Consider the following 27,844-nt stretch of genomic DNA (forward strand, 5'->3'; position numbering starts at 1 on the left):
TGCTAGATTATATTATATTACAATCCTGTGATGAAGTAAACATAAATTAATGAGGCATTTCATAATCATTCCTGTTATTGACCATGTTAATAATGCTGTCCCTGTTCATAATTAACATTCTGAGCAATGCTTTCTAGAAATCTTCTCTCCTGTTATTCTAAAGGGCTTGCAGTTTATTTTAAATGCATTAAATACATTACATTGTTTATTTATTGTCACATTCCAGTTTTCTGCACACACACAACCTAATAATCAGTTTTATTCAGTGGCTAGCCAAGCAACACACCTATGCAATAATTCAAAATAGAAAACAAGCTTAAAGATGTGTACATACTGTACAAAAAGCAACGGGCTGACAACGTTTAAGAAAACTTACATCGTCAAAAAACTGCCAAAAGCTAACATTTGTAATTAATGTTATTTTGATACCCTCTGTCTATACAAATTCCTTTCATTTTGACCTTGACCCCTTTCTGTAAGCGGTACTAGAAAAATGGAATTACTTCAAGCAACTGTAAGTGAAAAAGGAAGTTTAATATTTAAAAAAAAAAAAAAAAAATGTCAGTGTTTATATTTTCTCAAATTTCAGTTCAAAGATGTGCTGCGCTTCCATTTTGCATATCATTTGGTAATTCTTACTTTCTTTAAAACAGTCCTCTTATTTATTTTTGTTTTCTATTGCTGTTTCTCAAATACCGGTATTTTATTCTTCTTTTATAAATCCAAGGGTTTCATTATTTACTTGTCAAATGGTCGAGTCTAGTGCCCAGATGAGCAAGTGATCTAGCAGAGGGACTGCTGTAAATCCCAGCAATTTACATTCTTTTAAACATACCCCAGACTAAATATCGTATAACCAACTCTGAGACGGCATTCTCTCTGTTCCACCGACGGATTTTAAACGAGAAGCCCAGGATTTTAAAGAGATTCCAAAATATGAGCAAATGTATCCAACCACAGCAGTCCTCTAGGTTGAAACCACACCCTCGTCCCGCCCCTAGGTGCTCTCCTCTTATAGGAACTAGCCTCAACCCTGGTGAAATGAATGTACACTGAGAAACTAGACCACTGACTGATAACTGTACTCTTTAGCGATGTACCGAATGCAAACTTGAAACTCAATAACTTGGCGCATGGCACACCGAAAGGATCAGTCTATATTCTCAACCCTGTTCACCGTGCCAGCTTAGCTGTACTGACCACTGAACCGAGGGCGAGTTTATGTACAGTTTTTTTTTTCTAATCTGCCTCTGCTCTTTCATCTGGTGGATTTTTCGCCCAGTGTGAGAGGTCCCGGGTTCACGCCCGCCCTCCTCCTGTGTGTGGATTGCCTCGCCCTGTGTGATGTGCCTGCCTGTGGGAACCGGGATCACTACATTGGTGTTAGTAGTGGGATGCAGGTACCCTGGCACGCACTCGTCAGACTGTAGCCTGGTGAGCAAGTCCGGGGCGCTCTTGGGGCTGGCAGGGGAGCGTGTAGCGTGCACGGGGGTAGGCAGCAGCAGGGCTGGTAGGTGATGTAATCACATACAGAGACATAGGCTCTACTGCTGCCTTCCCCCGTGCACGCTACATTACAGCTACAGAAATCAGTCTTTGAAAGAGAGGAGGTAAAATATGAAATTAGTAATAGGTTTTGAATCCAAAAACCTTTATTTTATTGATTTAATTTTACCAAAAATGATCTGTTTTCAATCTTAACTGTGATTTCAAGGGTACAAGTAAGCAAGAAATGTTTCTTCCAGTAATAAACTGTCTATATTGTTTTTTTGGTTAACATTAAATATATTAGAAAATGTAAGTCGCGTCTTTCTACCTGTTCACAATTATTACTTAGTAACACATGATATAAAGGAAATGACATGGAACTTACACAAACACAAGCCTTGTTTAAAAACAATTAAGTTGTACAACACTAAATCTTAAGGATATCTGTAAACTACCTGAAGTAAGTGACATTCAATGGATCCCTACACTTAAAACACTTAACTTTTTCTTTCAATACTTTTGCAGAAGATATGAGTTTAAAAACACTAAAATCAGTCAGCAAGCAACTGCTGGATTAAAAAAAAAAAAAAAAAAAACATCAATGTTTAGAAATCTAAATTGTACATCTATCTTCATCTTCAAATGATACCAAAATATATATTCTAGATGAAATCGAGACATGAAAAGGACAAAATTTCAATTACACAAACTGACAGATCCTAGCATTCTGAAAAAGGTACAGAAAGAAACATAATTTCTAGAAAGGTAACAGGCTAGGTGCATGTGTGGGTGTATTTAATTACTAAGAAACAGGATTAGCGATCTACATCATATGCTCTTATTAGTGCTCAGTGAAATCTTCTTTAATGGGAGCTGAAACCTTTATCCTGTAAAGGTTCTAGAACAGTGACCCTCAAAGCTGCTTCACATTACTCCTGTGGCATAATCTAAAATACTGCAATAATAATAATAATAATAATAATAATAATAATAATGTACTGCATGGAGAACTGAACATATTACAATGTAGTGCTCAGCTTTTGTTCTATTTTATAAATCAATATTTCAATGCCTTTTTATTACACAGTCTGGATTAACGATAATGCCCTCAACCTTCTGATAAATACTAGTTTGCCCGTGGCCAAAACTGAGGGCCGCTGTTCTAGAACCTCTGCAACGCTTCTGGAATGCTCAAAGCGCTGGTTACGTCAGCCAGCTCCACTACTGGGTCGCACTGTTTTTTTTCTCCTGCCAGCTTTTCTCTCTCAGGTTCAGTTCTGCCTCAGTAAACGCTGCTGCTCCCCAGTTAGTGATCAATTGTGGACCTTTTGAACCTGGAAAATAAAAGTGACCGCAATTCATTTTTAGTAGGAAAGTTATTAAAAATAAATAAATAAATAAAATAAAAATGACACTGTATGATTTGGTCTAGGAGCCCCCTACTTTCTAAAGGCTGGCTTTATGTAAATGAAACTTCATATACCTGACTTGATTATTAAATAAATAAATAAATAAATAAATAAATAAATAGAAGTTTAATGCATACAAAACTTTATTTTAAATCTGCCACAAAACACTTTATTCCCCAATTAATTAACCATGAGTTATTAGAATACCCTGAATTATAATGTATCTATGTTAATGAGATACAGAAACAGGTTATATTACAGTCATTTTTCCTTAAATTCTGTTCAAGACCACTGAGACATACACATACATACACTGTATTTGGTATTAATACATTTCTTACCTGGCTGAATCAAGCGTATTAACCCTTCATGTTGAGCTACTTTGTCCTTCCAGCTTCTTGTCTTGTTAGCTGCATTCTCCAGCTTCTTCATAACCTCCTGTCACACACACACACACACACACACACACACACACACACACAAATCCAAGCATTAGCTATTGTATAAATGTATCCTCTAAATGCATGTCTGAAATCGTGGTGTACACAAGCCTTGTTTAAAAACAATTAAGTTGTACAACACTAAATCTTAATATTACCTGGTTCACCTTCCTTCAACATTGGACCACATTGAGAAATCAACAAAAAAACAGAATGGAGACTACATCAAAATAAGGGTAACAACTCAGGTAAGACCGCCATTAAATGTATTTATCTAAATGCTATTAGTCTCAGAAACAAAATGTTAGAACTTGAAGCTACTGCACTAACAAGTAACTACGATGTGATAGGTGTTACAGAAACTTGGTTATCCAAGAGTGATGGAGACGAATATAATATTAGTGGGTATACACTGTATAGGAAAGACAACAGGACAGAAGAGGTGGAGGGGTAGCATTATATATAAAAAGTCTTGAAGCACAGGTGTTAAATCTGGAAGAAAAAAAACGATGTAGAATAACTTTAGCATAACAGAGGCAGAAGTGTTAAAGGGACTAGGAGCTCTTAAAATAAACAAATCTCTTGGGCCGGATGAGATCCTCCCAATAGTACTCAAAGAAATGACAGCAGTTATTTACAAACCGCTAACCAAGATCATGCAACATTCTCTTGACACGGGTTGTACCGATAGCCTGAGAATTGCAAACATAATACCGATCCACAAAAAGGGAGACAAAACTGAACCAGGTAATACAGACCAATAAGCCTGACTTCTATTATATGTAAACTTATGGAAACTATAATAAGATCCAAAATGGAAAAGTACCTATATGGTAACAGAATCCTGGGAGACAGCCAGTTAGGATAGGGAGAGGATGTCTAACTAACCTGCTTGATTTTTTTGAGGATGCAACATTGACAATGGATAACTGGCATATGACATGGTTTATTTAGATTTCCAGAAAGCTTTTGGCAAAGTCCTGCATAAAACAACTGAACATAGTAGGGATTCAAGGAAATGCATGCACATGGATTAGGGAGTGGTTAACATGTAGAAAACAGAGTACTGATTAGAGAAGAAACCTCAGAATGGAGCAAGGTAACCAGTGGAGTACCACAGGGATCAGTATTAGGTCATCTGCAATTCCTAATCTACGTTAATCTGGTATAGTAAGCAAACACGTTAAATTTGCAGATGACACAAAAACAGGAAGAGTGGCAAGCAAAGGCACTTTTTTTACACAGAGAATTGCGAGGTTCTGGAACCAACTCCCCAGTAATGTTGTTGAAGCTGACACCCTGGGGTCCTTCAAAAAGCTGCTTGATGAGATTCTGGGATCAATAAGCAACTAACAACCAAACGAGCAAAATGGGCCGAATGGCCTCCTCTCGTTTGTAAACGTTACGTTCTTATACTGGAAAGGGCACAGTACATACCAAAACCATAACCTTTTTTTTAAAGCAATAAATTAATGTTATTATTAAAACAGTTAACCAGTTTACAATTCCAGGTCAGTATGATTTATATTCTTTGGCACACTGGATACTGCTTTATTCAATCTCAAAGCAAAATCATTTTCAAATTTACAAAGTCTATTAATACTAGAAATAACCAGCAGGTGGAGCTGTTTCAACACATTTAGCCCTCTGTCCTTACCTGACGTAAATAGATTATTAGTAGTGGTAGTAGTATATTTAGTAGATGCCTTTATCCAAAGCAACTTACTTTTATATTTTGTTAAATTTTCTGTATCTAAATTACAGGCAATAAAAATGCAAACACATATATACAAAATAAATATAAAAAGGAAAAAATGCAAAAGATACATAAATAGGAATTTACAAATAAAGATTGAATAACTGAGTTTTGAGAAGTCGGCAGAAAGCAGCAGAAAACTGAACAGTCCTGAGGATTACCGGTAGCTCTTTCCACCACAGGGGGACAAGGGAAGAGAAGGAGCGAGCACAGGAAGAAGGAGGGCGTAGAGACAACAAGACGCCATCAGAACTGGCAAAATGGATAAGGAAAACAACTGTGGAGTACAGGAACTACACACGTGTGCGGTTTCACACTGTAATTTACTAGTCTGTTGCTCACCTTTTTTTGTTTGTTTAACTTGTGTGAATGTTATTTTATCTGTTTTGTTATAAAGCACCAGAATGCCTCCAGTTCGGACACCTTTGGTGTTTAAAAATCCGCAAGCTGCTTTTAAGGGCGTGTTGATATGGAAGCTGAGTTTGAAGTGTCTGGAACATTCAACACAGCGTGACTGCATCTCCACCCCTTTCCAGCCTATTGACCCCAGGAATCCATAGCAGACTGACTCTTATAACAGCTTGTGTAGGACATTTTACAGTGCTTTTCCCATACCTAATACTATGTATGCATTCTCACCATACTCTCTTGTGTTTTGTCTTTTACTACACCTTGGGGGGGGGGGGGGGGGGGGGGGGCGACAGGAGTGACTCCACAGCACTGTGCTAACAGCCCCCTGGGAGGAGGGGGGCACAACCCCTTTCACAAGAGCAACAGTTAAAACAGCTGCGCAATCATAAAGGGTACTGTAGTGCAACAGTTAGGATTACCAAAACTCTTACTGGAAGAGATAGATAACATGTCACCTTGCTTGCTTAAGCACACCTTAAATCTATATATAATATATATATATATATATATATATATATATATATATATATATATAATGTTTGTATAAATAGTAATTGTTGGGAATTATTTCATTGTTGTATTGTTATTACACTTTACAGAGTATGGACTATTAATGTCTCGCTTTGTATTAGTGCTCGCACTATTGAGATGTACCCATGCGGGCACAAAGTGAATAAACTGAACTAAACTAACAAGTCCGTCTTGCATGCGTGCGTGCATGTCACTCTCACCTCGTACTGCTCCAGCGCTCCTTTGCGCTCGCTCTCAAGTTGCTCCAGTTGCAGCATGGCTGCCTGCAGTGCCTCTTCCTTCACAATGCGCTGTTGCTCCAGTTCTTGCTTCTCGGCTTCGGTCCGAGAAATGGCTTTCTGCTGCTGCAAGTGTAAAAGCTCTAACTCTGCTCGCTTAGTCGCCTCTTCTTCCAGCAGCCTACGAAAGAAAGAAAGAAACCACTAAGAAATGATCCGCATCACGTGGACAATTAAACCGGTTGACTACAGCCACACATCAAAATTCAGCTGGCTGTATATTTTAACCAGTAATATATAGGGAGAGCTAGCTGAAATGATACAATCCTGTGTGCTTGTTTCTCTATATTGCGAGATAATTGACACGTGCATGGCATGTACTCTCATGGCACTTTCCTAACTATGGGAAGGTGTGTGTTAATACCTAATCGGGAGGTTCATGCCGGTGGCTTCAGGGCTATTAGAAATTGTCTATCAACAGCACCTCCCAATTTTAATTGCAGGCATGTGTCAGCTGCTTATAGTCTATTAGAAAATGTGTGTAAGATTACAGTCTAATGTGTTAAAACCACCCTAAGACCACCCCACAAGTCCTGGTAAAAAAAGGACAGCTGCTACATTTTAATGCAATATACAACTATACAATAATGAATGCTAGCAGGGTTATTTATTCTGCTGAAAATATCTAAAATCATAATGGGTCTGCTTTTGTCAATGCAAAAAACAAAACTCTTCAAATCAAACATGTAGCTTCACCAGAGCACCACAGCTTCCCCTCTCTGCTGTGGGGTGTATGAAGAGAGGGTTTCCTTGAGGCACATGTTGTTCTTGGAAAAAACATTTTCTGACTAAAAACAGGAACCAGGCTTTGCAGTGCCAGGCATGATCCTGGGGAAATTCACCCACTGAGCTGCGATTACTTGTGCTTGTCCAGAAAACAAATGGAAAGCATTTGAAATTCACACATCTTTTGCTTATCAGAACTACAGAATTGTAATGCTTTGCAATAATCTGGACCCCATTTTGAAACATTTCCCCGACAACAAACGTCTTCTTTTTTTGGCAATTGAGAAAAAAAAAAAAACAGTGAAGCGGAACAAAAGGTAATCAAGTGTGTAACTGTCACATCTCCTCTCTTTATACTGGATCGCTTTAATAATGTTCTTTCAACATAGGATATGTACTGACATGCAAATGAAGCAGCAAACTGAATACTGAGCACACAAATGGTTATTTATAATTCCCTAGCTTATAAATAAATACAGCAGTATTCCTATAAAACGGCACAACTGAATTCGACGCGTCAAAAAATGTTTACTTGACTTAGTCCCTTGTAGTTTTACCTTTATTTATTGAGTGTTTTGAAGCCATGTCTAAAATCTTATTGCGATCAGGAGGTAACTTGATAAACCGAGATGAGTCCTGTTTCATGCTGTGCTGGCCCCTGACTGGGCTCACCTGGCCTGCAGCTTGCGGACAGTCTCCTCATCCTGCCGCGCCTGCCTCTCATCCTCCAGGGACTCCTCCAGCCTGTGGTACATGTCTTCCAGCTCACGCACTCTCTGCAGGTACTGCTCCAACTCGGAGGACTTCTGAGCAACCTCCTCCTCCATCTGCTGCCTCACCTGACAACACAGCGCAGCGGCTCATTAAACCAGGGGAGCGCGTGTGGAAACCTGCACTGCTGCACCCCCAACTGACAAATAAACCAATTCTGAACACCAATGTCCTTCTGCATGCCTTTTAAAAACTATTTGTTATTTATCGACAGCGTAAGTTTAAAGAAATAAACTGCCACGAAAGTGTAATCCTCAATGGGCTACTTTAAGTCCAAGTTATTTCCTCATAGTTTTCCTCATCATTACAGACTTCTTTGTATAATGAAAAAGTGCAGTGTGTCTGAATGCACTCAAAACAACTTCTGGATTTAATACACTTTTGCACTATTGCAGTCACTTTTTTTTTTTTAAGTTGTTTTTACATTTGGAATTGGCGATTGTTTTTTTTACCCCACTTTCTCCCAATACCCAATTTTAAGCTTGGCTCACCGCTGCAACCCCTGTGCTGACTCAGGAGAGACTAAGACAAACACGTGTTCCTCCGAAATGTGTGCCGTCAGCTTCTTTTCACTCGCCCACCATGCAGCTACCTCAGAGTTACAGCGTCGGAGGACCACGCAGCTCTGGGCCGCTTGCAGGCAGGCCCAAAAGCGCCCAGCCAGTCTACAGGGGTCGCTGGTGCGTGGTGAGCATAGGACATCCTGGCTGACCTAAGCCCTCCCCATGTCCAATTATGCGCCGCCCCCTGGGAATGTCTGTTCACAGCCGGCAGTGCAATAACCTGAACCCACACCAGCAACCTTTTGGCTGTAGGGGGCATCCTGCACTCCATGCGGAGCGCCTTTACTGGATACGCCATTGGGAGCCCCCATAAAGCCAATTTTTTAAGTTGTAACTTTAAGTGCCTTATGAAGTCAGTGCGTAAACTGCATTAGCCTGATAAGGAGGTACAATGTTGACTCGAAAGGTCAAAGTTTAATGAAGAAAAAGAAAGCAATCTCTTGAATGAATATTAAGAGAAGTGTGTTGAATTTTGCACTGGTGTGCAGACAATGTGCCCTTAGCAAAAAAGTTAATTATTCCTTTACAGAATTATCGTAGGTATCTCTCTGGTCTAATCTGAAACAACTGCTGCACATAACGCTTAGTAGAGCCTTACCCATTGTGGAGAGCCCCCTATTACAGTAAAATCAAAAATACATGTCAAGATTAAAGAGTTTTCAATTCTACTATACATGATTATTTTACATTGGAAAACTCTATTTCCTTCCTTTTTAACTTATTTTTTTCTGTGGTTTTGTTTTTTTAATATTTGGTTTAAAAGAAAAACATTTGGTGGAAAGTAATGTGTAACGGTTCTATTAAAACAGACAAGGCACAAATGTATTTTCCTTTCATGGTGACCGTGTGGTCCAGTAGTTAAAGAAACAGGCATGTAACCAGGAGGCAACCGGTTCAAATCCCAGCTCAGCCACTGACTCATTGTGTGACCCTGAGCAAGTCACTTAACCTCCTTGTGCTCCGTCTTTGGGGTGGCACGTTGTTGTAAGTGACTCTGCAGCTGATGCACACACCCTAGTCTCGTATCTTGTAAAGCGTTTTGTGATGGTGGTCCACTATGAGAGGCGCTATATAAAATAAAGATTATTACGGTAGCTTATGACTGCCCAGAATGAGTAAAATGGGTATCACCTTTCTATACTGCCTCCATACAGCCTAAAGAAATCCCAGAACCATGAGATATATGAATACCCACCTAACACAGCTTTATGTTAAAGCAAGCATTTAGCAAATAATTGGTTTCTCATTTAATGATAAAAGCAAGCTGTGTAGCATTTCAGGTACCATTTTCTCTCTCTCCAGGTCAGTCATGTAGCGGTCATGCAGCTCTGTCTGTGTCTGCTGCCGTCTCCTCTCTTCCTCTGCAGCATTGGCTGCATCTTCCTCCAGTTTCTGCAAAGCAGAAAGGCAACACAGAATGAAACAAAAGGCCACCCTGACGCTACTTCCCACTGACACAGTCACCTCCAAAACTAAGAATTTTCTACACCACAAAAGAAAAAGGGAAGTTGTTATTGCTCATGTTTTTGAAAGAGTTTGTAAAGATTTACCATTTCTTTTAGAGTCATCTCATCTAGTCCTGATGACTAACCTGCTATCTTACATACAGTTGTACTGTTATCAAGCCAACTAATTGGTGTAGTAATCCAAACAGCACCCAATGCGATTAGCAGATAGTTTTGGACCAAGAAACCATTTATGTTTATTAAGTTAACGGACACCACCTCAACTCACACGGATTGACAAATACAACCAAAGCCTGAAATGAAATCCCAATTAAACAGTTTAACAAGTTTAGTTCTTAAAAGGGCAGTTGCACGCTTGATTAGTACAGTACTGAAAGATTCATTTTCTTAAACAGAGTGACGCTACAACAAATCCCATGGCTATTTTTAAACGCATGACCTTCAAGCTACACAAACAGTTTTATCTTTTTATACATGTGGGTAGATAGAAATGCAAATGAGGCAAGCAACTTCCCTTTTTTTGATGAAATACACAACTATAGCTACATCACTGCAGCTATCTTGAAAATGTGACATTTATTAAACTGATAAAAAAAGTTGATGATATGTCACTGAATCAATGCCATATTGAAAAGAAAAGAAAATGCATAAAACTAAGTGTTTAGGAACACTATATTGTAACAATGTTAAAGAGGTACATAGAATTTGAGAAATTCCAGCTATTTATCTGGAATTCATCCCGTGCAAAGCATGTACAACAAGCATTGGAAAACAGTGAATCGTACCACTATGCAGCATCTTACAAAACTAACACCTGCTTTCTGTAACAGAAACTCTTTCACTGGTACAGTAGAGAGTACAAGAAGAGTGCATGCTTTAGGGTTACAGGACTTTGACAAGTGTGAAATGTCTCTTCTGATTGTCTGCTTTGATCCGACATTCCAATCAATACGTTATTGTATACAACATCAGATTAATGACTCTTTCTTGATATTCATGACATGTTCCAAATGTCCAGTTTTACAAAAAACTGGAATATTTGCAGATTTATGTTTTTTTCCCCAGAGCTCTAAAAGGTAAAACTACAGTACGCTTTACCATGCAGCACAGAAAGGGAGTATTTATTTTGTCTGAAACACATTTGCTCAATAAAAATAGGAATCTGTATCAAATTTTTAAATTACTATGACACTACAGTTGGAGTCTTTACTTGTTTTAATCTGGCTGGTTGTCTAGAAAGTTATATTTTACCCACAAAATATACCTCACTGGTAAGGTCACCTGTGGGGTTACTTTATATACGTTACAAGTTATAGCACACAGTTTTGAAGAATATAGCTGAAATAATATTAAAAAAATGATATTCAAAATGGCCTGTGGCATTTATTTATACTTCTATTTATTTAACTTAGAAAAATACTAAACAACATGAATATATATTTTCCTATCTAACCTGTTTCATTAGATTTATTCTGCGATTTGAGCTGAAAGTTTAAATGCATGCTCAAAGAAGCTTCCTGGTCGTGTTTTAAGGAAAGGCATGCCGTTTTTTTATTTTTAAAAGCACACCATTTTTCAGTGTACAATAGTTTGGGACCGGAAATATTTGTGTTTGGTAATCATTACTTTAGTCAAAACAGCTGCTTCAGCGTTGATAGATCTGCCACAGTGTCACCCCATCTTCATGTTTAAAATGCACCTGCACACAATCTTATTCTCTCTGATTTTACACAGGATACTGGTTGATGTCTCTAAAAATTAGATGTACTGTAAAACTCCAGGATCCACACTAGTCCTGGTGGGACCTCAAAGCCCTGCCCCATCTTAGCACCATATGTTGAAATATGCCACTGAAAGTTACATTAGAACCTCAGGTCCCAGTCTATGGTAGTGTGTGTAATTATATATATAAATAATTCAGCACTGAAAGGGTTCAAACAATAAAATAGTTGAGGGACTTGTTCTTGTTACTACTGAATAAGAGAATGTACCTTACTGTACACCTTTAGAAAAGGTATTCCCTTAAACACAGGTTTCACAGTGTATCTTAAAAGGTGGTCTTTACCCTCCTCAAGGTCTCCAGCTCCCGCTGCTTGCTCTCGTTGGCGGTCTGCAGCTCCTTCATCCTCTGCTCCAGCGCCTCCTGCTCTGCCTGCAGTTTCTGACGCAGCTCTTTCCGTTTTTGACGCGCTTCCTTGTGAGGAGCCGGGAGGCCCTGTCTCAGCAGGTTGACAGCGGTCTGAATAGCTTCGGGGAAAAAAACACAGGAACCCTGGGCAAGGTGACCTTCATTGTGATGGCTCAAAGCATTCTCACCTTGGGAGTGTTGGCTGCCACAACTAAAACTGCATCGTTTTCTCTTCTCTAAAGTCTGTGCCAAGTGTATAAAAGTTCACAGTCCCTTTGTAAGGTATTACATGTTACATGTGTTCCAGTTTGGAGCACACCCTTCTGCATTGCAATGTAGGCTGAAAACTTGGTCTAGCATATATTTAAGTTATATAGCCAAAAGCTTCCTAAAGGAATATTTAAAAATGTGTTGAACATAAGGAGTTGGCTTCCAGTCCTTAATGTAACACACTGAATGTGGAATGAACCATTTATACTTCCCAAATCTGTTAACTGAAAAAATGCCATGCATAATTTCACATGTGGTTAGATTACTAGTAATATAATGGTAACAGAATTAAGCAAATATTACCAATGTGGTCATCAAAATCATCGAAACATCAAGCAAGTCATAATCCATTATACCAACACAGACCAAAAAAACAACCCTGTAACAGACCACATGAAACCTGCAAGATTATTAGAACATTAACTGCATTACTTATTCATATTAAATCATTCATTCTTGAGATATGCAATAAGGTTGCTCTTGAATTTGTCTTACTGTTGTACCCATCACACCTACCTTGAATCCATTCCTGTTTCTTCTTTTTATCTGAGGCACTGATCTCAAAACTTTTACCGGCGCACTTTATTAGAAAAAGGCATTTCTTTCCCTCTTTGTCTGGTAAAGACTGCAACAAGAACAGGATTTTGCATTTATTTACAATCAGCTTCCTATTGCTGGGCCAATGAAATATGAACAATGGCAAAGGAAATGGATGGGCTGAGGGTGGGACTCGCCCAGGAATAAATGACAAATTAACTTTTGTTTCTATATTGTTTTCTATAAATATACATTTTATAAGGAATATCACGCCTTACTTAGTGGTAAACACTGTGAAGTATTGCGAGGTGAAATGGTAAATGCTAGCTGTTCCTGTGGTAGACAGATGGCCCTGTTTATCAATGCCTTTTTACTGTGTGCAATCTGCACCACGAAAATAGAACAGGCAACAAAGAACTACACAGAACACTACGTTAGCATTTCATCCATTGAATTAAACAGGCCTGTGTTCCAGCTTCATACCTCCACACAGCAGCTACTGTCCAGCACGACATGTCCTTTCTTCTCTGTTAAATTCTCATTGACAAAGTATGAAAGAACATTCGGCTTCAGCACAAACCAGCGTTCGGTCCAGTTTTTCCTTTTGTGGCCTTTTTTCATCATATAACCCTTTGAAAAAAAAAAAAAGTTATAAAACTACTTTATGCTACCTGATCATTTCATGTTAACATTATTATATTGTGATCTTGTTGTATTTTGCGGGCAGCCAACTCACAAAGCCCCACTTTGTGAGTGACAGAAATAAGGTAATGGACTATTATTTTTACAACCACCTGAACTATAAACATCCAAGAAAGTTATTTTAAAAGTTTCCCACCACTGGTTTCATTGGGGCAGTTGAATCAAAAACCTTAAGAACTGTATTTAATTATCTATACAATCCAGGAAAGGACCTCCCCCACACGAGGGAACCCCTAAATATACTGGGATTCCCTTTGCAGCCCTTTCAGAATGGGAAATTAAAAGGAACTCCTTCAGGAGTTTATTGCGCCGTGTTTTTAGGGATATTTTTAGGAAAATAGGATTTAAAAAAAACACACACATGAAAATCAACTTAAAAATATAATTAGCTTTATTTTAAGGCATTACATACACAACCCAAATTGAGTTAACAATCTGTAATATAGGGTCAGTTCCAGGAAATCAGGATTAATCTGGTAAAGTCCAATATAGGGTATGCTAGCCATGGTAGACTGCACAGCAATCTGCACCATTTTTAGTGAAAGGTAAAAATAACAGATAACAAATAACTAGTTACCATTTCAGCAACTGAATTAAAACAGGCCAGTATCCGAGTTGCATTCCTCAACACTGTTCAGCAGCCACCATCCATTACAACATCTCCCTTCTGCTCTGTTAAATATCTTCACAGCCACCATCCATTACAACATCTCCCTTCTGCTCTGTTAAATATCTTCACAGCCACCATCCATTACAACATCTCCCTTCTGCTCTGTTAAATATCTTCACAGCCACCATCCATTACAACATCTCCCTTCTGCTCTGTTAAATATCTTCACTCACAAGCTGCTTAGATCAGTACAACAGACCCTTCTGTCTGTGGATGAAGAGTTTCCTATTCACATTGTGGACAATTACACTATGATGTTACTGACTAGGAGCTGAAAATACATTTACCATAACAAGGGTAGAAGCAAAAATATTTGAAAATCATTCTGGGGACAATAAAAACAACGTCAGCTTTACTTAAAATGAAGGCACACGCAAACATGAGAACCATGTTAAGCAGACATCCAGCACATTTTGGTATTTGTCCTTCAGATGAAATGCCCTTATAGCAAGATACCCCTACTGGAGCTCCCGAAGAACGCACATAGCACTAAAAATAAACTAAAAACAGCAATAGCGAGCAAGCACCCAGATTAACATTGCGGGTGCAGTCTTGTTATTAGAAGCAGCTCACTCTGCACCCCCTTTCCTCATATAGTGGCAATGCCTTGTTATCATTATTTGTTTATTTAGCAGACGCCTTTATCCAAGGCGACTTGCAGAGACTAGGGTGCGTGAACTATGCATCAACTGCAGAGTCACTTACAACAACGTCTCATCCGAATGACGGAGCACAAGGAGGCGAGTCAGTAGCCGAGCTGGGACTTGAACCAGGAACATCCTGGTTTTTTGGACCTTATACTGCAAAAGAGTTGTCATCAACACTACAAACAACAAGATTAACGTTACTGGGTATGGTACTGTCTAATCCTATTTCCGGTTTAATAATCCATCAGTCTGGATCACCAAGGTGTGTTACCAACAGCCCAGGTTTAAACCAATTCCATGATTTCCTTCTGTAATATATGGAACTCAAATTGCATGTTTTAAACCCGATCATTTAAAATAAATAATTTACTGTATCTATTGGTTTTACGAAAAGGCACAGATGAATCCCACTTTCAGTATTTTATGTGTAATTGGCAACAGAAAAGAAAGAAAACTCACCTGTTTTAACACGTCTAGTATGAGCTCCTGAAAAACCTCATTAATTCCCATAGACAGCGTTTGGCGATCCATTCCTTTGCTGAAGTGCCCTGTGCCGATCAGTTCAATGACTTCCCAAACAGAAAGGCATTGCTGCTTAGCATTCAATTGGATCTTATAATCTTCAAATTTTTCCTCAATCCAACTACCTCCCATTGCCTCAGTCAGCTTCCTTAGAAGGTACTCAATCTGGATGGAGGAGAAAAAAAGTGTCAACCTCAATGTTAATCAGAGACAGATATCGTTCAAGATGCCTTCTGTATTGTAAAAGGTAAAGGCGTTGGTCAAAGATCTGGTATAATAACTACTGCAAAGTAAAGACGTATACAACACTGGTGTAATATTTTTGAAGAGTGTAGTAAACTCAATCTGCTACATACCACAGTACAACAAAAACATTTATTTTGTGTGGATCTTTACACAGACACACTGAAATGACTTCCACAGATATGAGATACATTTTCCACACATTACTAAGGGTCAACTCCAAGGTGTATTATAATTTTGCAAGAAAGCACTTAGTTACTATTTTAAAAGCACTGTTGCACAAAACAGCACGTTGGATACAGTTCTGTAGCTTTTAACTGACTATCAGTAAATCACTGGGAATATAACAGTGATGAAAATAAAACTCCCATTGCATAGCAGTTTGATCCATTCCCGGTTTTATCAAGAGTCTAATAAGACATACCTGAGCTCAATATCAAGTGACTAGTCAAGCTTGTATTTAAACCTGAAATGGGTGAAATTGCATTGCAATAGGGGTCTTATTTCCATCCCTGTAATACCATGCAGTGCTAAGGTGCTGCACCTTAGTTTGAACCAGGTTACTAATAACCAGCATTGTCTAAACGGGGCTTTTATTGGGGAACAGACTCTTAAATATGACTAAATTTAGCTGAATAAATGCTTTGATCCCAAAACACCCAAAATCCAATTTTGTTAGCCAGTCAAGGCTGTGCTGCATGCATTTGGCCTAGTGAATCATGCCTGTTATCATACAAAACCATACGTGCCACTCCATCAGGGATAGTCTACCGAGGAAAGTGTGATAAATAATCTGATCCTTTATACAGTATACGGAATTGTCATCATAAAGGTTCTAGAGCGTTCAGTCTGTTAACGACCTAGAGGAACAGCTTCTTATCTGTGTTCTACTACATAGCTAATAATCATTTCCAATGTTTGTAAATGATTAAACAAAACGTTCATTAAAACCAAAATACAAAAAAACCAAGCTGCAATAAACAAGAACTGCTTATTAGAAAGTAAGTCAGGCAGACAAACGTTACGGCTAGTGCCATCATCAGTGTGCTGTAGTTACAATACACAATGAAAAACGAAGAGATGCGACGATAAATCTCTTCACCACAGAAAGGAGTAATACAGGTGCTCTATCAGGGCTGTGTGTCACCACACAATAAAATGATGAAATAACTGGCAAAATAAATAGATCGCAAAAAACATCAGTATCTAAATTGGATTGTTCTGTAGAAAATGGATGATAGTTGGAGCAATTTTTTAATAAAAATGTAAAAAAGTAGTGAAAAAGCTTACCTCTTCTGTTACTAGTGTTAGCGGGTATTTGTCCTCTGTGAGGAAGTTGAAGATGCACCAGATTTTGAAGGCATCATCATCACTGATCAACAGAGTGTTTTTTGTCAGGTTTTTTCTAGCACAGAGTGTCCAGCACATCCTGTTGAAATCCAACCCATTAAAGTTGTCTTGGACCTAAGAGATGGTTGGGAAGAACAAAGAAAGGAGAATAAATACGGACTACTGATAAAGTAAACAAACTGTAAAAATAAAAAAAGTAGTACGAGGACAAGGGTGGCAATCAGACTCCCATTGCATAGCAGTTTGATCCATTCCTGGTTTTACAATGAGTTTGATAAAACACACCCGAGCTTGTTACCTAATCACTGTGGCTAATCAAGCTCACAGTAAAACCTGGAACGGGTGAAACTGATGTGCAATAGGACTCTTGTATCCACCCCTGCAGGAGTATGAAAACTGTGACATAGAAAATTGTGTAAAAATTCCAAAAAAACAACTTCATTAGTTTAAGATTGCCTTCAGTTAGATCCAAGTTAAGGAACTGTCCTGTGCAAGCAGAAAACTACTAATTGCCATTGATGTTAGCTGTTCACCAAGGATCCCCTGCCCAGTATACTGCAAAAGACCTGGCGATTAGCTTCACATCGGGAACATGCCCAAATTTCTTTTGACACAGTGATCAAACAGCCATTGATGCTGAGATGTTCAGGTCTCCCAGTGATTTTGCCTTCTGGAAGGGTAATGGGATAGCCCTTATCTGATAATTATTATTATGTTGCTATCATTCAAGGGATCGATATGGCCTTGACAGTTCTGTGTTGGACATTTATAGGTCCAATAAAAACAAGGAATTCTGATACTATATATTTAGATATTAATGGGACTAGACTTTTTTTAATCTGAAGAGCACACATCTGTACTTTAGAAGTTCTTCCTTGGTAACAGTAAAATCTTACCTCATAAGCATGGGTAATGAAGCTCAACACTATTTAATTTCAACAGTTAAAAGTAAAACACCGCTCTTGTGAAATAACAATCCAATATCTTGTAAGCATTCATTTTCAGAGTCCTGCTACCCACAGACTCTAAGCTCCCCTCCCCCACAAGCATGCTGTCACTCTCTTTCTTTCTGTGCCTGAACAACGACCGCCTTGTTAAAGGCCAAGTAGATCTTTTCTCCTCTAAATAAATACTCATTTGCATTCACAAGAGTAATGAGGTTTATACATGAAACTGTATCAAGCGGCCAGCTCAAGAAGCAGGACTTTTTAAAACCTAAAAAGTAGCATAGAAAGAAAAGTTACCGTATGACTTGCCAAATCCCAACATGCTAAATGTTTGTGGTGGGTGACAATGTCACCCAGCTTTTTTGTATTGAACACAATGTACAGAATAGACAGATGTATTAAACCTGGGATGTACTTCTGGGGGAATTACCCACAAGACAATCTACAGTGAGATGAGCCTTTAACTGAGAAGTGCTGTCAAACTGAAGCTTTACCAATCCGACTGCAGTGAAGGCATTGTGTACCAAAGTCAACATCGGAGTGTTGGCATTCCATGAAAATAAAGAGATGATGCTGCTGGTGCTGGAACAGAGGACGGACTGTTCTCAACAAGTCAAATCAAGAGAAGAATTGTGGGCAGTTTGACTTTTTACATTTTTTTTTTTTTTTAACGGCTCTTTTAAAGTATATTGTTTGACGGTTTTCTTTTTTTAGAGACAATGGTCTTTAAACTGACAGGGGCTGCTTACTAAGCTCTGTCTTTGGTACCACTCCCTGCTTCATTTCCTTTCCACAACAAAAATAAAACTCCATAATTTTATTGTACATGTAAGCTTTATGATTTAAATGAAGGGGGGCATGTCAGAGTAACCCACACGGTTACTCTGTGGTTAGATTATGCAGAGCTTCAAGTGTGGGGGACAACACAATGTTATTTGAAAAATATAATGTATAGGTGGCTTCCCTCCCCCAGTGTTGTCCCCCCAGCACTGGCAGACAATCAGCTTCGATATTTAAAATTAAATCTGTTTTTTTTGTTGTTTTTTTTTCCTGGTGCAATTGTGTGGCTCCCTATCTCCAATTACCTATTTGGATTAATTCACAGGTCACCTGATTTTTTTGTTTTTGGATTTATGTGTTGGTCGTCTGCTTTTGCTTTTTCTTATCAGTAGTTCTTAGATTCCTGCTACATTACTATATGCTGTGTAATATTATAATTGTGTTTTCTTCTAAACGAAATAAAGCAACTGATCAAAACTCACACTGTATCAAACCACTAGTGCCATCTGTCGCGAGGGTTAAAACACACAAGACAACAGGAAGTGGTACTGCGGTAGATCATTGTGAACTTTCAAAAAGCATGTACAGTATGCAAATGTGTTTAGGCATTTTAATTGTAATTAGACTTAGATTGTATCAATGAATGCTCTTAGATCCTATGCGATTCACTTGCTTTGACAGAGACTGTATTCTAACAATGCACAACAGGTTGTCATGTTGTACAGTGGCCCAAAACAAGAGGGGCATGTTTTCAAGGGGTTTAATCCAGTCTTTAATTAACTCCTATATTCTGAAAGAAGAAAAGCTTGTGTAAATATAAAACTTGAACCAAGAAAAATAAGTATTATAATTGAGAGTGTCTTCAGTTTCTCAGTTTTGTAACACTGGCACAGAATGCTCTCCTTTAAAAAATATGAAGTTAATTAAAAAGGCTAGAGTATATGTTTTCAAATATGCCCACTAGTGTTCTATTTATTATGGTTGCAAAGGGGTTAAACAGCAAAACAGCAGGACACACTGATCTCGAACTCCACCCTTTAAACACTTCCTTATTCTTTCGCAACACACTGCCTGGGAAACACTAAGAACTCATGCATAACATTTCAAAAACACCCATTAGTATCACAGAGGAACTGGTAAACGTGTTACTCTCTGACTCTCAAATTATTAACTCAAAGTACAATAGAGCAATTTTAATATCATCAGCTGAGTATGTATAAAAAATACACCTGCTTTCACCAGCACAAAGGCCTCTAAGTGAGATGTGGTAACTGAAGGGAAGCACAATGTTCATTTAATATCAGATTATACAAAGTCACTTCAACTTAATCTCTTACTACACTAGTTTATATACATATATTAGTATTATGAAAATGCATCTGTCAATTAGAAGCTTGAGCTAACAGTTAATGGCATCATATAAAGTAGTGTACAATATGTATGGGGAAGGCAGATACTAAAAGCAAGTGTTCATTTATACTGCAAGGGTATGGTTTTCACTGCATAACAAATTAGCTGTCTATATCTGAATAAGGACAAGGGATGGCTTTGAAGCTTTGTGGAGTGCATTTTATTGAATTCTTTGTAGAACTCCAAGGTCTTTAAGGACTGTAAGTGCTACATTTCGAGAAACAGCAGCAGACATTGAAAAGTGTCCCCGAGTTGGAGGGGAAAGCCAAGGTACGGTACCTTATCCAGTATAAACTTATTGAGATAGGGCATGTATCCTTGATTGGAGACTGGGCCCTCATCGTCGTCTTTGAAGTGTTCTTCCAGAGCAACAGGGTCATGAGGGACATTCAACACAGTGCACAGATTGTGAGACAGAACCTGCCACACAAAAATACAATTACAAAACATGTCGGGTAGCTGGTTTCATACACACACCTCAAAGCTGTAAGTAGTGTTCTCTTTAGGTTTAATTAAAAGGGCTCTGTTTAACGTGACCGTCCTCTTTATATTTACCCACCTATAGTCAGGTAATTGATGTATTAAGAATCTGTGATTGCCACTGGTCTACAGCAAAAATAGATCACACCTGACCTGTAGGAAATTATCTGTCCTCTGAGAAGTGTGTGTGTGTGTGTGTGTGTGTATATATACATACACATACATATATATATATATATATATATATATATATATATATATATATATATATATATATATATATATATATATATATATATATATATATATATATATATATATATATATATATAACCCTATATATATATATATATATATATATATATATATATATATATATATATATATATATATATATATATATATATATATATATATATATATATATCTATATACATACATATATACATACATATATATATATATATATATATATATATATATATATATATATATATATATACATACACACACACACACACACACATACATACATACATACATACATACACATACACACACACACACACACTTAGGTCGGCCAGGGTGTCCTCGGATCACCGCACACCAGCAACCCCTGTAGTCTAGCCGGACACATGCGGGCTGCCCAGAACTGTGTGGGAGAAAATGATTAAAAAAAAAAAACAAAAAAAAAAAAAAACAGCCTTGACTGTATGTTTCTCCCTCTTATCAAGACAAAGCACCCACAGTAGACTGGGGTCCAGACTGGTGCCAGCCTCCCAGGAATGCAACTACATAAATTCACACCCGGTTCTTTTAGTTTTCTTTCTTAGAAAACATGAACAGCTACTGAAACATTTACAAAGAAAATACAAAAGGCGGCTAACTTTAATTACATCTTTGTCAGCTCTTAATGGAATACACTGCCAAAAAGAAGAATCTTAGAAGAACATGAGAAATCCTGGCCAGCATGCCATTACAGAGTGAAACCTCCAATCAGAGCTAATCTGGACCAGGGGAACTGTGAAATTGACTTGTTCAATTAACAACTAATAAAGCAATAAAATATAATAAATGTGATGCATAATGTATTTGACATTCCCAATTACAAAGTCCTGTACTACACAGTATTGCAATTGTTATTACAAGATATAATGGACTTTCTGTATGAGAAACCTTACAAACAATATGGCCAGTTACCACAGGCTCTTTTGTAATATGAAGGTATTCACAGAATTATTATCATTTTTTTTTTTTTTTACATAATTGATCTAAATGCTGCTACGCTTTTACAGCATGGATTTCCATGGGGGCTGACTTATTGACACACTTCATACAACAAAGCACAATCAAATGAGGATCTTTAAAAAAAAAAAAAAAAATTATGATCATTAAAATAGAACCCACTGTTTTTGTTTACATATCAGCTGTACAGTTACACTAATTTTTTTTTTATTATTATTTTACTTACAACTTACCAGACAGACATCTACCTGTAAGTGTTTATTAAAAATCAACAGAACTAAGTTTAAGAGAAAATGATTTGTTCTTTGTTTTATAAATGTATCAGCAGGCAAACCATAAGGGGTCAGCCTATGGTGGGAGTTTGACTGCTGGCAACCTTGCATCTTTACCTGTGCGACAACCAGGAACATAAAAAAGGACATGCTTGAAAGGGCTGTACACTGCAGAACTAAACAATCTATTCATCAGCACACCAACAAAAAGGATATATCCTATTCACTGACTTCTAAGAGGAACTCAGGACTAGTTCACTTTACAATTAAACAGTTCCTCTCCCAGTGTAGCACATGTTCATAAACAGTAGAAGATTAACTGTTACTTTGTGGTTACACATATTTTTAAATACAGCAGAATGCCTCATTGATGTTTATCAGGAAGAAGAAAGAAGAAAGAAGAAAGAAGAAAGAAGAAGAAGGTGGTTTTTTTGAAACCGGTTTGCTACAGCATCACTCCTGACGCTGCCTGACTGTGCACACCATGTTGACTGGCATGTATATTAGCCCTCGAGAAAAACTGATCAGAAGTAGAGCTTGACCTTTCTAGTGTATTGGTTTTTTTACGAGTTACTAAAGCTGTAATAAATCTGTTGCATCGGTACAGATGCTTCCACAACTTGATCACTTTCTACTTGAAATCACTGCTTCAACCCATGGTTTAAATATCTGTGTATTATAACCCATAACCACCTCAGAGCTACAGTAATTATAACGAATATGCTGGCGTATAACCCCACATTGCAGTAAACTATTCATCAATCTATTTAATTTTCCCCAGTGCATAGTACTACTTTTTATTAGTTGTTTATTCCTAGATTTGAAACATTGTTGTATCAGTTGTATCAAACTTTGCACAAGTCAAAAGACATTTATCATGTGCCATTTTAGTTCAATACCATTGTTATTTTATCTCAATACTTTTCCTTTGGGAAACAGGAAGACAAAACTGAACATCAGCACAGTGTCTTCACCCCAAACCATGTGACTGACTAGCTGCTGATAATGAATAGCTGCCTTTGGTCAAGCGAATTATCTATGTTATGTTTTCTTGTGTCGCAATATGATTCACTTATTAAATGCTAACTTGGATGTACGTTTAAGAATAAAACCAAACTTTGAAATATGCATTTTAATTTTGAAATTATATATTATATATATTCACACACTTACACTTATTTATACTCATAGGGGACACAGCAACTGGAAGCAATCTTTGTGTTTACCTAGTCACATGGATTATGTGATTCTAATTCCCATGCAACCAGAGCTACAAGATGAAACACGTTGCTCATAAAGATATAAACCTGTTAAAATTAAAATATAGGATTCTCATATTCTTTAACTCAGTCTTTATGACAAGCATTGCAAGGTAAGATTTCCCAATGTAGCCCTTAATTCTTTACATTGTGAGAAACACGTTTATTTGAATTCACAGGATTCCTAATAGTATGCAAAATGATTGTTAAAGGTATGCCATTTTGAAGACTATTATATTGAACTACCCTGGAAGAGTCTTACACTACAGAGGGATGCAAAGACACAGCTTTCTACATCTCTGGTTTCTTTAGGATCTGCATAATGTCTGGATAAGAATTTGCAGCAGCTGCATCACTCAAACCAGAGAGTCCTACAACCGGCTTAATGAAATCAATGGAAAAGGAAAGTTGAAACAATTGAAACAATGTAACCAGTACCGTGCACAAACAAGCTAAATTAAAATATCGAACATAGAGTATTGTACAACAGATATATTTGAGTCCACTCTCAGAATACTAAACTAAAACCCATATACCCAAGTAACATTAGACATTAATCTCTGAAAACAGAAAACAATGTTTTTATCTAACGACAATAACACCTTTCATAAGTGTACATTGATTAAAGTGGTCAGTATTTTACAGACTTGTCTGGTACATTGATTAAAGCAGTCAGTATTTTACAGACTTGTCTGGTACATTGGTATGCCGCATCAAGTCACCAAGCCAAACTTTACCACTGAGCATCTACTCAAGACTAAGAGAGTAACTAAGTAGCAGGTCCAGTTCCAAACAAATAGTGGACAGCACGTCTCTTTCTCATATTCCAGTAGTTTCTATAAATATACAATTGTAGTCAAGAGTTTATATACCCCAATTGAAATTTAGAATTTCTAGAAATTTCTCGACACCAAAAAATTTTAGGAAAAATCTTTGGTAGCAAAAGTTACAAGAAATAGATTGCAAAACTCCAAAAATACTAATTCCAAAGTGTTCATCACTTTGATGCTATGATAGTATTGTCTACAAGGTGCTAGAAATTTCAAAATTATAATGCAGAACCTAATTCTAGAAAATGCAGGATTATAGGTGAACATTCTTAGAGATTATACAAGGGTTAGGCATAGGATGATTGCTGTCATTACCAATAAGTCAATATGAGAAAAAGTAAAGATCTATCTGAAGAACCTAGGCAGAATGTATATTGTCATAAAGATGGAGAAGGACACAAGATGTCCAAGCATTTGAGTATCCCAATTTCAACTATTATTTCTGTTATGAAGAAGTACAAGACTCATGGTGCTGTCACAACGCTCCCTTGGTCTGGAAGAAAGAAGGTTCTTTCACCAGTAGAAGAATTGTAAGGAAGGTTAATAACAATCCAAGATTGACTGCCAAAGATATTGAAAGTGAATTGGCTGCATGTGACCTTTGGAGAAAGTCTGGTGAGGCAAAAGAACACTATACCTACTGTCAAGCTTGGAGGTGGTAATATCCTTCATGGTGCTGTTTTTTTTTTCTCTAATGGCACAGGAAATTGAGTTCCAATAAATGGCAAAATGGATTCCATAGCATACCAAAAGATATTGGCCAATCACCTGAAACCCTCCACTACAAAACTTGGTTTATAGCACAAATGGACATTCCAACACAACACAATCCAAAGCACACATCAAAATCTACTTCAAAAAGGTTAAAGAAGAACAAAAATCAAGGTTCTGGAATCCAATTGTGAATCTCTGGTACAAACTGAAGAACACTGTGCACAAGAGAAGTCCTCTGAATTTGAATGAACTGGAACAATTTTGCATTGAAGAATGGTCAAAAATTGGTAGAATCATGCCAAAAGCTCATTGACAAATATCCTAATTGTTTAAAAGGGGTCATTATTGTTAAAGGCGCCTCAACTATTAATTTCCTTGTTATTGTATGAATACTTTTGAAACAGAATATCTGGTGTTTTGCAAAAAAAAAAAAAAAAAATACTTTAATAAATAATTGTCTATTTAATCTATTTCTTGTAACTTTTTCCTCATCCACAAAAGCAAAACGTTTGCTATAAAAGTTTTTTTTTTTTTTTTTTTGTTTTCGAGAAATTTCTAGAAATTATATATTTCCATGGGGTATGTAAACTTGACTACAACTGTGTGTGTTTGTCTATATATATATTTCAGCTAAATTGTGCGGGCATGGTATTACTGTATTACAAAACATGAATTGGTTATTGGAGCAGCCTTATACAAATCAATCATATAAGTTGATGAAACGTAAACAAAAAAAAAGATTTATTATAAACCCGCAACACTCGGTAGCAAGAAGCGATGAAGTCACAGTTAGTCACAGACTTGGTTTAGCTCTCATTTCCTGACACAAAGCTTTGGTTGATGTGGCAAAAAAAAATGTAAAAAATAAAAAAAAGTCAACTTACTTTTAATTGTGACTTTGATACTTTTCCACTTTTGTCGACATCCAAGGCTGTAAAAGCGTGCCAGATAGACTTTAAAAGGTCTTCCCTTAGTCCCATTTTGCGGCGTTTCCTTAACTGTAATTTTACACAGTTCTCCTTCTGCCTGCCTGAAAAAAGTTTCTGTTTTATTTAGATAAATGGGACCTAGTCATGTGACCGACACTGTGAGTCAGCCAATCACATAGTAGACAAAGCAGCATTGGTTTTGGACTGTGCAGGACGAACCGTTTCTGTTACAGTTCAGGTAGTCATGCAGTTTTTTTTTTGTTTTTTTTTTCTGCCTTTTACCAAATTAATAAACAAAATACGATATTTTAGTTATCTGTACAGGTTTTGAATCGTGTAGTAAAGTAACATTAGGTAAACCAAGATCGACATCTGTGAATTTAAAAAAATATATACATGTAATTAAATACATTGTTTACCTCAATTTGGAAATAATTTGTAGGGACTACAATTTAAAGTCTAGATTTGACTGCATTATCATATAACTATGCCTTTACCCTGGAACTCGTCTGGAGAATGAAATCAACTGACACCAACAGTAAGGAACAAGTGCTCCGTAGCAGAAGGTTCACAAAGAAATAGGCAGTTCTCCTCCTTCCATGTTTTGTTTCTAAACTGAATTTTATAACGACCTGCTTTTTAATTAATCCTTAATCCTATTCCTGCCAAATTACACAAAATCTACTAATAATGTAACAGGGGACCCTCGCCCTGCCACAAATGTATTTCAAGTTGTATCTACTGTATTAAATGTATGATTTCTGACCACATACAAATAAAAGCATTCTAGCATTGTATCTAGGGTGCTACAATAAATATGTCTCAGCCACTGAAACTGGAAGCTGTCTGTACTTGGAAGGTGTGGTATTTTGTTGAAAAACAAAGCGGACAGAGAAGCCTTGTTCTCTCTGTATTGTCTGATTCCCTCAAATCGTCCGATAACACCAAACAGTCTACTTTGTGTCAGTGTGAGGGGGAATCCGTTCAGCAGTGCCCGCATGCTCTGCACCTTGTCTCTCCTATCACAGGAAACGACTGTTGAGCTCTGTTGACTCAGATATGTTAAAAAGGGTTCCGAGATGGGGAACTGAAAAAAAAGCCTTTGGATTTTGAATATGCAAAAAAAAAAAGAAAAATTTAATCAGGAGTCATTAATGTTTCATGGTTATTAAAAAAAAAAAAAATCAGAATAAAAGAAAAAACAGATAGATAGGTTTGCAGACAGAAGTTAGCAAACTTGTGCTGCCTTTTAGCAAATTACATTTTTATTGCAATTACACTACAATTAAGATCTGACAGATGTTACAGTAGGTGCCTCTTGAAGTGTTCTTTCATTATATTATGGGAAGTTGGATGCAACTCATTATAGGAGTACAACCCTTCAAAGACCCTGCATGATATAATTAGCTAATTAGGTTACTTTTGATATCATGTAGTTAAGTGTTGAACTCTTTTTGGCTGCATTATTTCTTGGCCATTAAAATGTTCTATAAATTGTCAAGGATGTAGCAAGTGAATGCAGACATGGGGACGATTTTAAGCAATGGCCTGCAAAGTGTAGTTTCCATTACAAGTGATCCATTAACCATTCTCTCAAACCAAACATTTTAAATTCTACAACCTTCCATAAACTAGACTACTCCACCCTTGTTCCCCGAGAATTGCTTTTCTGGGGTTTATAGAACATCAGCTAAAAAAAATAAATAAGTTGGAGCTTGACCTTTCAAGTTAATTTTAGTGAACCAACATAAGACAAAGGGTGTAAATTAACTTGGGGTGCCACAATGTTCACATTAAGCTGCTTTCTTAATCTATACTGGATATGGAATCTTCTTATTGATGTACTGGAGCCCTTGCATAGCAATCTAAATATTGTACACCCATAGTACGGCATAAAGCATACTTAATCAAATCACTAATAGAAATTGGATACAACTTTTAACACCTACAACAGTAATGTTGAAACAGCAAGAATTCAGGCGTTTACAGGTTTCATTAATATGCCTGAATAGTGTAGATCCTGCATAACTGTGCTGCCTCACGTTTCAGAGGCAATGTGACATTGTAAGA

At 37.3% G+C, this 27,844-nt stretch overlaps 1 protein-coding gene across 2 annotated transcripts; it reads right to left on the minus strand.

Moving 5' to 3' along the window:
- Positions 1 to 1,634: 1,634 nt before the first annotated feature.
- On the minus strand, positions 1,635 to 25,881 carry swap70b (switching B cell complex subunit SWAP70b). 2 transcript variants are annotated; one of them, XM_041218554.1, is made up of 12 exons: positions 25,730 to 25,881; positions 20,325 to 20,465; positions 16,849 to 17,022; positions 15,253 to 15,480; positions 13,258 to 13,404; positions 12,754 to 12,862; positions 11,905 to 12,086; positions 9,658 to 9,765; positions 7,712 to 7,878; positions 6,236 to 6,434; positions 3,239 to 3,335; positions 1,635 to 2,822 (listed from the first exon to the last, which is right to left on the minus strand). In XM_041218554.1, the coding sequence occupies exons 1-12, from the start codon at positions 25,823 to 25,825 to the stop codon at positions 2,710 to 2,712; spliced, it is 1,761 nt and encodes a 586-aa protein (XP_041074488.1). In that variant the 5' UTR covers positions 25,826 to 25,881; the 3' UTR covers positions 1,635 to 2,709. The 2 variants fall into 2 exon arrangements, with proteins under 2 accessions (XP_041074488.1, XP_041074489.1); XM_041218555.1 differs by lacking the exon at positions 20,325 to 20,465.
- Between the last annotated feature and the right edge of the window lie 1,963 nt (positions 25,882 to 27,844).

This window comes from Polyodon spathula, chromosome 19 (genome assembly GCF_017654505.1).
Source record: "Polyodon spathula isolate WHYD16114869_AA chromosome 19, ASM1765450v1, whole genome shotgun sequence".
Lineage (NCBI taxonomy): Eukaryota > Metazoa > Chordata > Actinopteri > Acipenseriformes > Polyodontidae > Polyodon > Polyodon spathula.